Below are 14807 nucleotides of genomic sequence, written 5' to 3'. Positions count from 1 at the left end.
TGCCAAATCAATATTCAGCCGTCTGCTTTGTCGTCCAAGCAGCATATGCTAGATCTGTTGACTGACGCATGTTTCATCCATTACGAAAGACGTCAGCGTCTCACCACTGCATCACCTCGATCGGCTGTTCTCGCAAGCGCGCTCACTTTTCACGGTTATAGATGTTTGAAGGCTGCTAATGTATCTGTGAAAAGCTACTGCTACTAAATTCTTGTTACTTACGTTTCTAATAATCTTAAGATAACAGACAGCTCTCTTACCGCAGTAGCGCAGTAGCGCTGTCGCGTTGTTCACTGCAAGACTTGTGTTAGTGAGGTGGAGCTGATGATAAGGCGCAGTCTTTGCAATTAATTTAGAATTGTTACTCTCCATATTTTTTGAATTGGCTGCCATAATTGACTGTATTGACTTACCCTTCCTGTCGGTGGCGCAAAATTTGGCATCTGATAAGAATGTCTTGAACTCTGGCTTTTCGACTAGACACTTGTCGGCATCTACGACGTTCACGTACAGCATCTTCAGTGCAGAGTTTTCTGTAGGGCTGAAAGTCGCCATCTATAAGTGACAGAAATGTTTAACTCGCATGGGTATCACATTAGCACAGTTTTACATGTATTACTAGTCGCTAGAAAAGCTTTCTCCTTGCTTATTTCTTCAAGTTTCTGAAGGAGTCTAATCGTCGTAGAACATATTGGTGAACATTATTTGGCAGCCCAAAAATCTGCAGCGCGTGTATAGTACAGAACAAACTGAATCTCTCTCTTTGTCTTTAATTTTATATTCTATTGAACCAGGGACCTAGAAACGACGGAGAGGCTTCGTCCCTGCCGTAGCCCACAGTGGTACACAACTCCACAACAGGCTACAGCAGTCCACCAACCCTACCGCCACACCACACAGAACCCATGGTTATTGTGCGGTTCGGACCCCAGTGGACACCCCCCCCCCCCCCCTGGGAACATCTCACACCAGACGAGTGTAACCCCAATGTTTGCTTGGTAGAGTAATAATTATGGTGTACGTGTACGTGGAGAAAGTGTTTGAGCAGCAATCGCTGACATAGCGTAAAATTTAATTTTATGTTAATTAAGTAGGAACAGAAAATATTTTACACAGAACTGCTCATACATAAGGGACGATAATAAAAGTTTCCTTTCGAGCTTACCCCCTTACATACACGTCGATAAGGATGGCATAAAAAGCAGAGTAGCACAAGCAAAGAAAACATTCTTGGTCTGAAGAAGTGTGCTAATATCAAGCGTCGGGCTTAGTTTGAGAAAGAAATTTCTGGGAATGTGCGCTTGGAGCACAGCATTGCATGGCAGTGAATCATAGAGTGTAGGAAAACCCGACAAGAGAGTAGAAGAATCGAAGCGATTCAAATCTGCTGCGTATAACTATGCTGAAAATGAGGTGGTATACTAATACAAGGAATGAGTAGGTTCCCCACAGAATCAGCGAGGAAAAGAGCCTATGAAGAACACTGACAAGAAAAAGAGACAGAATGACAGGACACATGTTAAGACATAAGAGAATAATTTTTATGATGCTAGAGGGAGCTGTAGGTACAGACTTTGAGAGAAGACAGAGATTGGCGTACATCTAACAGGTGTTGCTCTGAGATGAAGAAATTGGTAAAGGAGAGGATTTCGTCGCAGGCCGCAGTAAACCACTCACAGGACTGATGACACACCGCAGCCTCCCTCCCCCCCCCCCCCCCCCCCAAAAAAAAAGGAAATTCGGCCCATTCTCTTCGGAACAGCAGCTTCCTTCCTCTGGATATCGGAAATAGGTCCTAGCTCATAAAGTAACGAGAAGAGGAGCGCAAAGGGGTGGTGGGGAAATGACATATTAAAAGAGTGTTAATGAAAGACAAGCGCAAAGGGATGGTGAGGAGGTGGCATGCTACAAAGAGTTTTGATGATTTTCAGTGTAGATTATAGACTAGAGGGAAGAATGAAGGTTTGATATATATCTCACGAAATAAGCGTCAAACGAAAAAACTGCAAAGAACGTAACTCGTCTAGCTTGAAGGGGGAAACCAGATGGCGCTATGGTTGGCCCGCTAGATGGCGCTGCCATAGATCAAACGGATATCAACTGCGTTTTTTTAAATAGGAACCCCCATTTTTATTACATATTCGTGTAGTACGTAAAGAAATATGAATGTTTTGGTTGGACCACTTTTTCCGCTCTGTGATAGATGGCGCTGTAATAGTCACAAACATATGGCTCACAATTTTAGACGAACAGTTGGTAACAGGTAGGTTTTTTAAATTAAAATGCAGAACGTAGGTATGATTGAACATTTTATTTCGGTTGTTCCAATGTGATACATGTACCTTTGTGAACGTATCATTTCTGAGAACGCGTGCTGTAAATACCACATTAATGCAATAAATGCTCAAAATGATGTCCGTCAACCTTAATGCATTTGGCAATACGTGTAACGGGATTCCTCTCAACACCGACGTTTTTGAGATTCCAGATTCTCGCGCAATTTGTCTGCTACTGAAGTGCGGATTAGCCGCGACAGCACCTAAAACACCTACTTGGGCATCATCATTTGTTGCAGGTCGTGGTTGACGTTTCACATGTGGATGAACACTTCCTGTTTCCTAAAATAACGTAACTATCCGGCGAACGGTCCGGACACTTGGATGATGTCGTCCAGGACGCCGAGCAGCATACATAGCACACGTCCGTTGGGCATTTTGATCGCAATAGCCATACATCAACACGATATTGACCTTTTCCGCAATTGGTAAACGGTCCATTTTAACACGGGTAATGTATCACGAAGCAAATACCGTCCGTACTGGCGGAATGTTACGTGATACCACGTACTCATACGTTTGTGACTATTACAGCGCCATCTATCACAAAGCGAAAAAATTTGTCTAACTAAAACATTCATATTTCTTTACGTACTACACGAATATGTAATAAAAATGGGGGTTCCTATTTTAAAAAAACGCAGTTGATATCCGTTTGACCTATGGCAGCGCCATCTAGCGGGCCAACTACAGTACTATCTGATTTCCCCCTTCAAGCTAGACGAGTTTCGTTCTTTGTAATTTTTTCGTTTGACGCTTATTTCGTGAGATATTTGGCCCGGTCACTATCAATGGACCACCCTGTATATATATGTGTGTGTGTGTGTGTGTGTGTGTGAGAGAGAGAGAGAGAGAGAGAGAGAGAGAGAGAGAGAGAGAGAGCTTACCACGGCAGGCACTCCGTCAGCTAGCGGCCGCTGGTTCGCCGTGTTGAGACACACGGCTGCCACGCTGTCTCCCAGAACCGCTGGTACCTCCAGTTCCACGATCGCCAGGCCGCGTCCCCCGTCTTGTAGCTCGACGCGCGAGACCTGTCGACACGAGGCGCTTTACATTTTCTAACATTACAGGTTTAGTATTCGTACATTGCGCTCTAAAGGTAACATAACCTTCAGGGAAAATAATTTTTTCATAATGCGGGGCCACAATCGTAATACATTTCTGTAAAGTCAATGCTGCCATAAGACTGTTGTTTACTTACAGTGTTGCATTTACACTTACACAATCATGATTTCAGCTTCAAAGTGCCATTATAAAGTGTTTCCTGAAAGCAGGTTAGACAACAACTGTGAAATACATAACAGGTGATACAACTGTATAACAATCAAATGGCTCTGAGCACTATGCGACTTAACATCTGTGGTCATCAGTCCCCTAGAACTTAGAACTACTTAAACCTAACTAAACTAAGGACATCACACACATCCATGCCCGAGGCAGGATTCGAACCTGCGACCGTAGCAGTCGCGCGGTTCCGGACTGAGCGCCTAGAACCGCTAGACCACCGCGGCCGGCTGTATAACAATCCATATTTGTAATGCTTACTTATAAGAGTTATAAATTGCCTAAGATGACATACTGTCGTATTAAAATAAACTATTAGACACATTGTCTAAGAGTCGATATTTCTGGCAGAGCATATTGCTTTGTTTCATTACTGAGTACACCATCATCTTGACTGAATAACAGATGGCTAAGTGTCAAAGCGTCTTGGTCAAAGAAATTCCTGTTACAAGCAGGTGACCTTTTTTCATTTTTAGGTCTTTAGACTCTGTGTTCGGTAGGATAGAAAAGGTTAGGAACAATTTATTTTCTTTGGTGGTTGTTACATCTTTGCAGTACCTGTTTATCCTAGTATACAATGAAGTTGTCTGCTCATAAACATAAATAGTAGCAAACCTCTCGATAATATTCGCTACATCCATAAATATAAAAGTCCAGCTAATCATTGATGTTGTTTAAAGTACGTTTTAGTAGGTAAATACACAGCTTTGTACGTGAAATTAACACATGGCCAACTCTAAGTTGTGTAATTTTGCCTCAATTCAGAATTAATACAGAAGAGTGCAATTACTTATTCTACACACACATTAATTCACCAGTGAGTTTTGAAGCGATATTTATGATGTACATATCATCAGGCATGTAAATCCTGTTATATGTGTTATAACATTACTTAGGAATAAGTGCAAATAACACAAGTATTTGAAACATATCATGTACATAAAAGCATTTAAGCAAATAAAAGAATCAAAAGATTTCATGCTAAACAACATATTAAATTTAGCATAATATAAAGAGTAGGGATATCCTAGTATTTGTTAATGGTTGATGAGATACAATTACAATGGTGTTGATACATATGGCTGTAATCTTGGTGCTATAAATCTTATTTACATGTTATAGTAGTGACATCTTATTTATATGACGTAAAGATGACATAGCAATGTTAACAACTCGATCAGCTACCACATATGAAAGCCCCAAGTGGGTTAATTCATATTTCTTAACAACAAAGATAAATGTAACATTATTGATCATAATAACTTCTTAGAGAGGTAATAAACAATTGAGAAGAAACAGAACACTATAAATCATTCATTGAAGACTGTAGGCATGTGGCATGTGTAAGGCGGGAGGTGTAGAAGGATGGATGGGGGGGGGGGGGGTTATAAAATGACTAATGAAATGAAGAAGAAGCTATTATAGTGGGGTGTGGGCGTGGTGGGAGACAAAAGGGTAACTAACATAGGAATAAGAATAAAAATGTGAAGCGAATGACTTTTTTTGTGAAATTGTGAATAAGTAATGAAAGAAAGCAGTAGACTCTGCCAGAAATATCGACTCTTAGACATTGCGTCTAATAGTGTATTTTAATACGACAGTATGTCATACCACTTATAACACTTGTAAGTAAGCATTACAAATATGGGTTGTTATAAGGGTTATATCACTTGTTATGTATTTCACTGTTATTGTCTTACCTGATTTCAGAAAACACTTGATAATAGCACTTTGAAGCCGAAATCATGATTGTGTAAGTGTAAATGTAACACTGTAAATATTCAGGGAAAATGGCTAGGTAAGTAATAAACGTCGTTGGAAATGGCCTCCACCATGCGATTCACACTACTCAATACAGTGCTGGAAGTTTGAAGACGTTCTTTTGTAAAATGAAAATACCTGCATTTGCATACACACTATATCCTGTCACCCCTGCATACACACTACATCCTGTCACCCCTGAAATGCTGAATGGACCACTACATGTCACGAGAGGCAGACCCGCCAGTATCGACGGAGAGTATTGTGTTGTCAGCAGAGAGGCAGTAACAGGAAGGTGAGACGTTCAGGAGAGCTCAGTGGCCTCCAACGTGAAGGAGTCACTGGACGTCACCAGAGTAACAGGGCCATTTTAACTCGTTTAAAACTGTTCAAGTTGGCTATTGTGATTGTGAAATGGAAACTGTTATGATTCCCGTCGTCAGTTGTTATGATGACAGGTGGCCAATGCTAAATAGAAACATATATTGCAGGTTTGGCAGTGAAGTCGGTAAGGAACTGGCTGCATAGTCTGTATCTGCAACGACTGAAATAATTAGTAGTTGGTATATATATACACTCCTGGAAATGGAAAAAAGAACACATTGACACCGGTGTGTCAGACCCACCATACTTGCTCCGGACACTGCGAGAGGGCTGTACAAGCAATGATCACACGCACGGCACAGCGGACACACCAGGAACCGCGGTGTTGGCCGTCGAATGGCGCTAGCTGCGCAGCATTTGTGCACCGCCGCCGTCAGTGTCAACCAGTTTGCCGTGGCATACGGAGCTCCATCGCAGTCTTTAACACTGGTAGCATGCCGCGACAGCGTGGACGTGAACCGTATGTGCAGTTGACGGACTTTGAGCGAGGGCGTATAGTGGGCATGCGGGAGGCCGGGTGGACGTACCGCCGAATTGCTCAACACGTGGGGCGTGAGGTCTCCACAGTACATCGATGTTGTCGCCAGTGGTCGGCGGAAGGTGCACGTGCCCGTCGACCTGGGACCGGACCGCAGCGACGCACGGATGCACGCCAAGACCGTAGGATCCTACGCAGTGCCGCAGGGGACCGCACCGCCACTTCCCAGCAAATTAGGGACACTGTTGCTCCTGGGGTATCGGCGAGGACCATTCGCAACCGTCTCCATGAAGCTGGGCTACGGTCCCGCACACCGTTAGGCCGTCTTCCGCTCACGCCCCAACATCGTGCAGCCCGCCTCCAGTGGTGTCGCGACAGGCGTGAATGGAGGGACGAATGGACACGTGTCGTCTTCAGCGATGAGAGTCGCTTCTGCCTTGGTACCAATGATGGTCGTATGCGTGTTTGGCGCCGTGCAGGTGAGCGCCACAATCAGGACTGCATACGACCGAGGCACACAGGGCCAACACCCGGCATCATGGTGTGGGGAGCGATCTCCTACACTGGCCGTACACCACTGGTGATCGTCGAGGGGACACTGAATAGTGCACTGTACATCCAAACCGTCATCGAACCCATCGTTCTACCATTCCTAGACCGGCAAGGGAACTTGCTGTTCCAACAGGACAATGCACGTCCGCATGTATCCCGTGCCACCCAACGTGCTCTAGAAGGTGTAAGTCAACTACCCTGGCCAGCAAGATCTCCGGATCTGTCCCCCATTGAGCATGTTTGGGACTGGATGAAGCGTCGTCTCACGCGGTCTGCACGTCCAGCACGAACGCTGGTCCAACTGAGGCGCCAGGTGGAAATGGCATGGCAAGCCGTTCCACAGGACTACATCCAACATCTCTACGATCGTCTCCATGGGAGAATAGCAGCCTGCATTGCTGCGAAAGGTGGATATACACTGTACTAGTGCCGACATTGTGCATGCTCTGTTGCCTGTGTCTATGTGCCTGTGGTTCTGTCAGTGTGATCATGTGATGTATCTGACCCCAGGAATGTGTCAATAAAGTTTCCCCTTCCTGGGACAATGAATTCACGGTGTTCTTATTTCAATTTCCAGGAGTGTATATAATATATATTACTTGTTTTACAGGCTTCTTCATATGCTGCATACATATAATTACAGATATCTAGAGAGGCATTACTTATGCCATACTTGACTATGCGCCTTGTTAGAGGTTGCTTCCTATCAGCTGAAGGCTGTGCTACGTTCCCAGTTGACGTCCCAAGCAAGAATGGACGAGAGCTCGCTAGATACTTGTCAGAAGCCTTGGAGCGATGCTAGCGGTGCTGGTCGCGCCTCGCGGGTCCAGCGATATCTATTACGGACCGCGGTCGATATCTGCAACCCCTAACAAGTGTGGTATCGAACGTTGATACCACAGAAACAAGAGGAACAGCGACTGCTATCATAAACTGACAGACAGGGACCGTCGAGCATAGCGGAGGGAGCTGGTAAAAACTTGCATGAAATCAGCAGAAGGACTTGGCTCTTAGCACTATGAGACTTAACTTCTGAGGTCATCAGTCCCCTAGAACGTAGAACTACTTAAACCTAACTAATCTAAGGACATCACACACATCCATGCCCGAGGCAGGATTCGAACCTGCGAGCGTAGCGGTCACGCGATTCCAGATTGAAGTGCCTAGAACCGCTCGGCCACCCCGGCCGGCAGCAGAAGGACTATCTCGTGAGTTCCAAAGAGCTACCAGCAGTCCACCCAGCACTATGACTGTGTGTAGGGAGTTATTGACAACACGGTACAATGGCAGAGCAGCTCCTGGTAAGCTAGACATTTATGCAGTCAGTACTAAGCGACGCTTGAGATGCGGTGAAGAGTGACGTCGCTGGACAGTGGTTTACTGGAAACGAGAGATTTGGAGTGATAGAGTATACTCTGTGAAAATCAGATGGAAGGGCTACGGTTTGGCGAATGCCTGAGGAACGTTACCTGCTGTCATGCGTGGGGACAACAGTGCATTACCGAGGAGGTGGTATTACGGTATGAGGATGTTTTCCGTGGTTAGGGTGAGGTCCCCTTATTGCGCTTACGAAAATTCTAAATGCGGAGCGATATGAGTAGCATTGTGAACTGCGTACTTCAGAACAATTAGGACATGACGGTTATTTGTATCAGCATAACATTACACCCGGTCATAAAGCAGCATCTCTGATGCAATGATTCGTGGACAATAACGTTCCTGAATCTGACATATTTGCGATGTGTTAGAACGTTGACTGCGGTCAAGGCTCGAGCGTCCAACTCCACTATCTTCTGTGGCTTCGGCACTTGAGGTAGAACGGGCTGCCATTTCTCCACAACACATACGGACGAGTATCAAATATAGGCCTTATTTTGAGGAATAAATTTCTGAGAATATACGTCTGGAGCTCAGCATTGTACGGTAGTGAAACGTGGGCTGCGGGAAAACCGGAACAGAATAGAATCGAAGCATTTGTGATGTGGTGCTACAGGCGAACGCTGATAAGGTAAGGAATGAGGAGCTTCTGTGCAGAATCGAAGAGGAAAGGAATACTGATAAACACTGACGAGTAGAAGGGACAGAATGATAGAACATCTGTTAAGACATCAGGAATCACTCTAATGATTTTAGAGGGAACTGTAGTGAGCAATAACTGTAGAGGAACTCAAGATTGGAATACATCCAACAAATAATTGAGGACCTAGGTTTGAAGTGCTACTTTGAGATGAAGAGGTTGCCACAGGAGAGGAATTCGTGGCGGCCCGTATCAAATCAGATTAACCCCCCCCCCCCCCAAAAAAAAAGTACTGACACCTCACTGAAGGTGTCCCCAGCAGAGTTCAAGACATCATAAAAGTCAAGCGTCGACACATCTCATATTCATGCCCAGTAATTGCAGTCTGTATACTTCTGGTCAGATAGTGTATGGGGTGTTTCAGATAATATGTTTTGCTCTGCAACTTGCAAAAGTAATAAATGAAAGCAGAATTTACTTAGATAAGCAAACATAAATGTTTATAGGTAATTAACGTAATCTTAATCGAAGTATATATTTACTGTCAATCAAGATCCATGTGTAGTTTTCGTAAACGCCAGTGTTTATCAATATCCTACTGTGCAATATCTTTGAGCATTAGCTTAAGTCACACTCTTTGGTTTGTTTACATCTTATAAAGCACGTGGGAGTTGTTACATGCAGCAAAATTTGTGTGATGATGTTACCAACGTAAATGAAAACACAAACTATGTTTTACGAAGTCACTTGCTCACCACTATTAAAGATATGGCTGCAAGTATCTGTGAGTAATGCCTTAGAGTCTACCTTATAATGTAAGTAATTCCACATACCTCACCATATTTAGTGCCTGTTTCGTTATGTCTTGCGACGGTTGCAGGAGCCTCGTAATGTTACAATCAATAACTGATAGACAAAACTTATGAGCACAGCCCACGGCAACGTTGGATGCAGTCCGGTGGCATTGCGGGCATATGACGCGGTAAAAAAAGTATGTGAGCTGAGCAGACACGGACAGGGGATCATCCTGGCGAAGATATGGGCTGCAAATGGAGAAATCTATTGAGATAAGCGACTTTGACAAAGGACAGATTATTATTAATCAGAGCCTGTGAACGAGTACTTCGAAAACGGCGAAGCTGGTCGAATGTTCACTTGCTACTACTGTCGTATCTACGAAAAGAGGCAGAAAGACACTGAAACTACCACCAGGCGCTAAATGGTTGGACGTCTACGACTCTTTACAGAACGTGAGGTTCGGAGGCTTGTCTGCTCTGTAAAGTAACATAGAAGCTGATCAATGGCGTCTCTGCCGAAAGAGCATAATGCTCCTGCGCGCACAAGTTGAGAATGGTTCAAATGGCTCTGAACACTATGCGACTTAACTTCTAAGGTTTATCAGTCGCCTAGAACTTAGAACTACTTAAACCTAACTAACCTAAGGACGTCACACACATCCATGCCCGAGTCAGGATTCTTCGAACCTGCGACCGTAGCGGTCGCTCGGCTCCAGACTGTAGCGCCTAGAACCGCGCGGCCAATCCGGCCGGGGCGCGCACAAGTGCTTCGGAGCACGCCGTTCATCCTACGCTGTTGAACATGGAGTTTCAACGCACGGGACCATCGGGATCCGACCGTCGATGAATGGAAACGTGTCTGCTCTTCAGGTGAATCCCAATTTTGCTACACTAGGTCACTGGTCGTCTCCACAAACGCTCTCATCGAGTTGAAAGGTGACTCGAAACGTGCAGCGCCCCACGGACGCACGATTATTATACTAAGGGGGAAATTCTCCTGCGCTTGTATCGGAACTATGGTAGTAGTCGAAGACACGCTGAACAACCTGGATCCCTTCACGATTGATGTTCTCCCTGACGGTGATGTCATCTTTCATTACGATAATTGTCCGTGCATCGGAGCCGTAGTTTGAGGAACATTGTAGTGAACCCAGGTTGATGTCTCGGCGACCAAATTCGCCTGATGTAAAGCCTATGGGACCCATCTGGTCTTATCGGGCGCCATCAGCACGTTCATAAAACAGCGGCCCGTTATTTACGCGAATTACATGACCTGTGCGTAGACATATAATGCCAAATACCTCCACAAACATACCAAAAAACTGTCGGATCCCAGATACGCAAAATCCAAAGACGCACAAAGAAGCTATTAAGCAGGTGTCATAATATTTTGTCTCATCAGAGTATGTGCCTTCTGATGATGATCCGGCTTGAAATAGGTGATGGCAAAATAAAAACTGAACCATAACAAAACTCGACTTGTTTCATTGATTTCTGAAAACATGTAAGAAATATTAGTCTTCCTGGGTAATGTTGATGGTGTCACGAAGCGACATGCTTCGTTGATTCACTGTTTGTACTCATCTGCGGTCGTGGTTTCCGTGACGTAAACATGATTCTTTAAATATCTCTACAGAAAGAAATCTGCTGGTGTTAAATCGGGCGAGGATACGGGCACCAGATGAATTCAAATAGCGCATGGAGAAAGGTGTCCCTGCACGACACAAACAACTTCGCATCTATTTCACAGGTAGTTTAGAAGGCGCGTTGGGCTGTGCATTCAGGATAATGGACACTCGTTGAAACACCTCGCTTTAATGAAAATTCTGCCCATAGAACAACCATGTGAAAGGAAGGCAGTAACGTACAGTATGTTGCAGCCACTTCTAAAAATTTGACTGTTTTTAGCTCCCTATTACAACTGATAGAAATTTGATGTAAACTGATTTGTTCACAGTTTGCTTAAATGATCAACTACATGATGGAAAAAAAATCTTCCGTCTCAAAAATTATAACAGGGTGCAGTAACTCTCTGGAAAGTAACTAAATAAACTATGTTTATAATTCCGCAAAAAGATCAGCATTTCTTAAGTTTACCTACCTAAAGAAATTTTCCTTTCAATTATTATTTTATAGGTTACAGAGAAAAACATCTAATCTGAAACACCCTGCGTACTCTGCAATGTGAAATGTGCGTATGGTCTTACTGGCTAGGAGAGCCGATCTGGGGTGTTCTGTCACCTGGTGCAAGTCTTTTTAGTTGACACCCCTTCGGTGTCATGCATGTCGATGATGATGAAATAATGAGGAGAGAACAAGACACTCACCCAGTCCCAAGGAGATAAAAATCCCCGACCGGACTGGTAATAGAACCAGTACCTCCGAGAGCGAGAACAGCAACGCGAATTACAAGACCACGAGCTTCTGGCGATGGCTCCAAAAATCTCTTCACAGTGGATGTCGGAGGCTACGTCGTGCAACATGAGTGTTTAATGTCTACAAGTCCCTGTGAGTACCCCAATCTATTTTATCTTTATCTCGTGATGCCTATGTGAGACATACGCAGTCTTCTTCAGATATAGGTTCTACAAATTTATCTAACAATATTTCGCGAGAATACATAATTTTTATTCTCAAATTTACGATTTCAGTTCCCCGAATGTTTGCGTTACAGGCTCATATGGACTGAACAGACCTGTTAAGATTCTGGTAGAATGTGTCTTAATTCATTAGACGTCTACTGTCACGCCTATCTTTTTAAGGACTCCGAACACTCGAACAGTACTCTAGAATTGGTTGCGCTAGTGCCTTGCATGCGAGTTCCTTTAAAGATACACTCCACATTACCGAAAACTCTTCCAACAAATCTAAGCCTTCCGTTCGCTTTCGCTAATACTTATTTTATGTGTTCGTCTCACCTCACATCGCTTCTTGGTATTGCCACTAATTACTGTACCATATGACAAGCTAAAGATGTTCACCACATATCTGGCTATCAGATACTATATGGTTCTTTCCCAAATATCTTAAATTTATCATCGTTTACAGAGAGCAGGTGTACATTACACCAGGTGGAAATTTTCTCAAAATGCTTTTCTGTTATAGTCCTCATTACGCTACTTGATTAATCGTTTGTATTCTGTGGAACACTGGCCGTCCGATATATTGTACAGGCTTCTGTCAGTTAAATATTCCGCGAGCGAATAACAAATGAAATTAATATAACTTGACAATCACTAACCGATAAAACTTTAGATCAAATTTAAAGAATATTTTACTTAAAGAAAAGAGAAGACTAATCAGATTATGTATGGAAGAACAGGATCAGAGTATGACAAAGTCTCAGAACGAGATAACCAGTAGTATGTAAATGCAAGGAAACGGCGTCTTTTTCAAAACAGTTATTAACAATCGGCCTGGAATCGTCTTAATAGAGGACTGAAAAACTTTGCGTCTGCAAAGGGAAATACATCACCTCTGATTGGATTGGAGAATGGAGTGTTTGCAACAGCGACGTCTTCTGGAGGAAGTGTCCGGAGAAGACGCTCTGTGGACCGCGTCGTCCTCCCGTCGCCTCTTTGTACAGTTCAAATGATAACAGGTAATTTGACTTTTCAGACAGCAGGTTGGATGGATGTCTCCACATGTTCAAGTATATCTAAATACGTCACTAACTGAAACGGCCATATTAGTTTTATGAAAAGTCTTCCTGAGAAACGTAAGAGAACGTCAATCATTTAAGCCTTCAAGCGAACCTCGTAAAAAGTGTCTTAGTGCTTTTACGCGCTTAAGCATCGAAACTCCACCATACTACGTATGACAGATAATAGAACGTAATGAATTTTTCAAGATAAATTTCAGTCATCAGTTGCAAATAAATTTTATAATGCTTTACGGGTTTCGACAATTTAATTCATCTTAATTTAACTGGGAGTCAATATATTCTTCACAGAAAGATAATGCCATAGTATGTACAGAAATTTACATATTGTGTATACTCATTGTAAACACTATTTATTTTAAACACTGTTTGACAATTTACAATAACTGAATGACATCTACGAGGTCTCTGTTGTGCTGGAACCGAGGGGTGTTCCTTGCTGCTAGCTTAACAGATACTTAGATGTCATCAGTTATTGTAAATTGTCAAACATTGTTTAAAACAATCCCATACAATATGTAAATTTCTGTACATATCATGGCGTTATCGTTCTATGAAGAATGCGTTGGCTGTCTGCTAAACTAAACTTCTGAGGATGACAGATTAAACTGTCGAAACCGCTAAAGCGTAATAAAATTTATTTGCAACTGATGACTGAAATTTATTCTGAAAAAATAATGCTATGGCTGCTGAAAATTTCAGCCACAAACCAAATAAGAACATAATAAGATGGCTGCAGTGCTGGGGTTGATTTAATGATAAAGCCATTCACCAACGATTGGCTGTCTACATAGCACTGTATTCGCTATTGCAGTGTTCCTTACCTGTTTCAGAACAGCAAAATTTTCGGGCTGTCCTGCAATTTTTTGCGTCAGATTCCGTCAAACCAAACTATACAGCCAACGTCTGTTTAATGATTTTTCTGACGCTGCCCCAACTTGAGTGTCTGGCATTGTCAAAGACCTCCCTCCACTGCTTGTGGCGGACTACACCAGCAACAGAGGGTGCATCACTAACGCCGCCCTCCCTCCACCCTGGTTCTTTATTGAATCAAACTCCGTGCATGAAACAGCTTCAAACGTCTGGTTACTTTACAAATGAGTCAATGAGTCAACTATATGACGTTAATCATGTAAAAACCTATTGACTGAAGAAATAAAAAATTCAAACGTCGTGCTTCATGCTGAAGGTCTACTGAATGAAAAGCAAAAATTTAGCAAGCGATAAACTTTTTTTTATTTCAATATTTTGTGGAAGAATCAGCGCCGTGAGCTATGCTACCTTAATACATATACTCAGTTTCTGACGTATTGTGTAAATCTTTCACGTGAGATAATACACCTTAATGAGCAGATTATGGCAACATTTTAATTTTTTATAAATTGGTCAATAAACGAAATACTGAAAAGTAATTTTTAATTGCCCCTGGCCATTACTTAGGCAACTTACAACTGCTACCGGGCAATTTTAGCCGTTTACAAACAAACAAGGGCGTTAAAAAGAAAGTATTCCGTATTTTGATAATATGGACCAAAAC

The 14807-nt window shown here is 43.1% G+C and overlaps 1 protein-coding gene across 1 annotated transcript in view; it reads right to left on the bottom strand.

Moving 5' to 3' along the window:
• Window positions 1-307: 307 nt before the first annotated feature.
• Window positions 308-14807, bottom strand: part of LOC126161494 (uncharacterized) — a 120508-nt gene continuing 106008 nt past the window's right edge. The window contains exons 10-12 of the mRNA XM_049917429.1: window positions 3224-3367; window positions 414-555; window positions 308-321 (exon numbers count right to left, since the gene is read on the bottom strand). Of these exons, the coding sequence (XP_049773386.1) occupies window positions 308-321; window positions 414-555; window positions 3224-3367 (300 nt within the window). The remainder of the gene's footprint in view (window positions 322-413; window positions 556-3223; window positions 3368-14807) is intronic.

This window comes from Schistocerca cancellata, chromosome 1 (assembly GCF_023864275.1).
Source record: "Schistocerca cancellata isolate TAMUIC-IGC-003103 chromosome 1, iqSchCanc2.1, whole genome shotgun sequence".
In the NCBI taxonomy this organism is placed as follows: Eukaryota; Metazoa; Arthropoda; class Insecta; order Orthoptera; family Acrididae; genus Schistocerca; species Schistocerca cancellata.
This window is presented reverse-complemented; position numbering and strand designations above follow the sequence as displayed.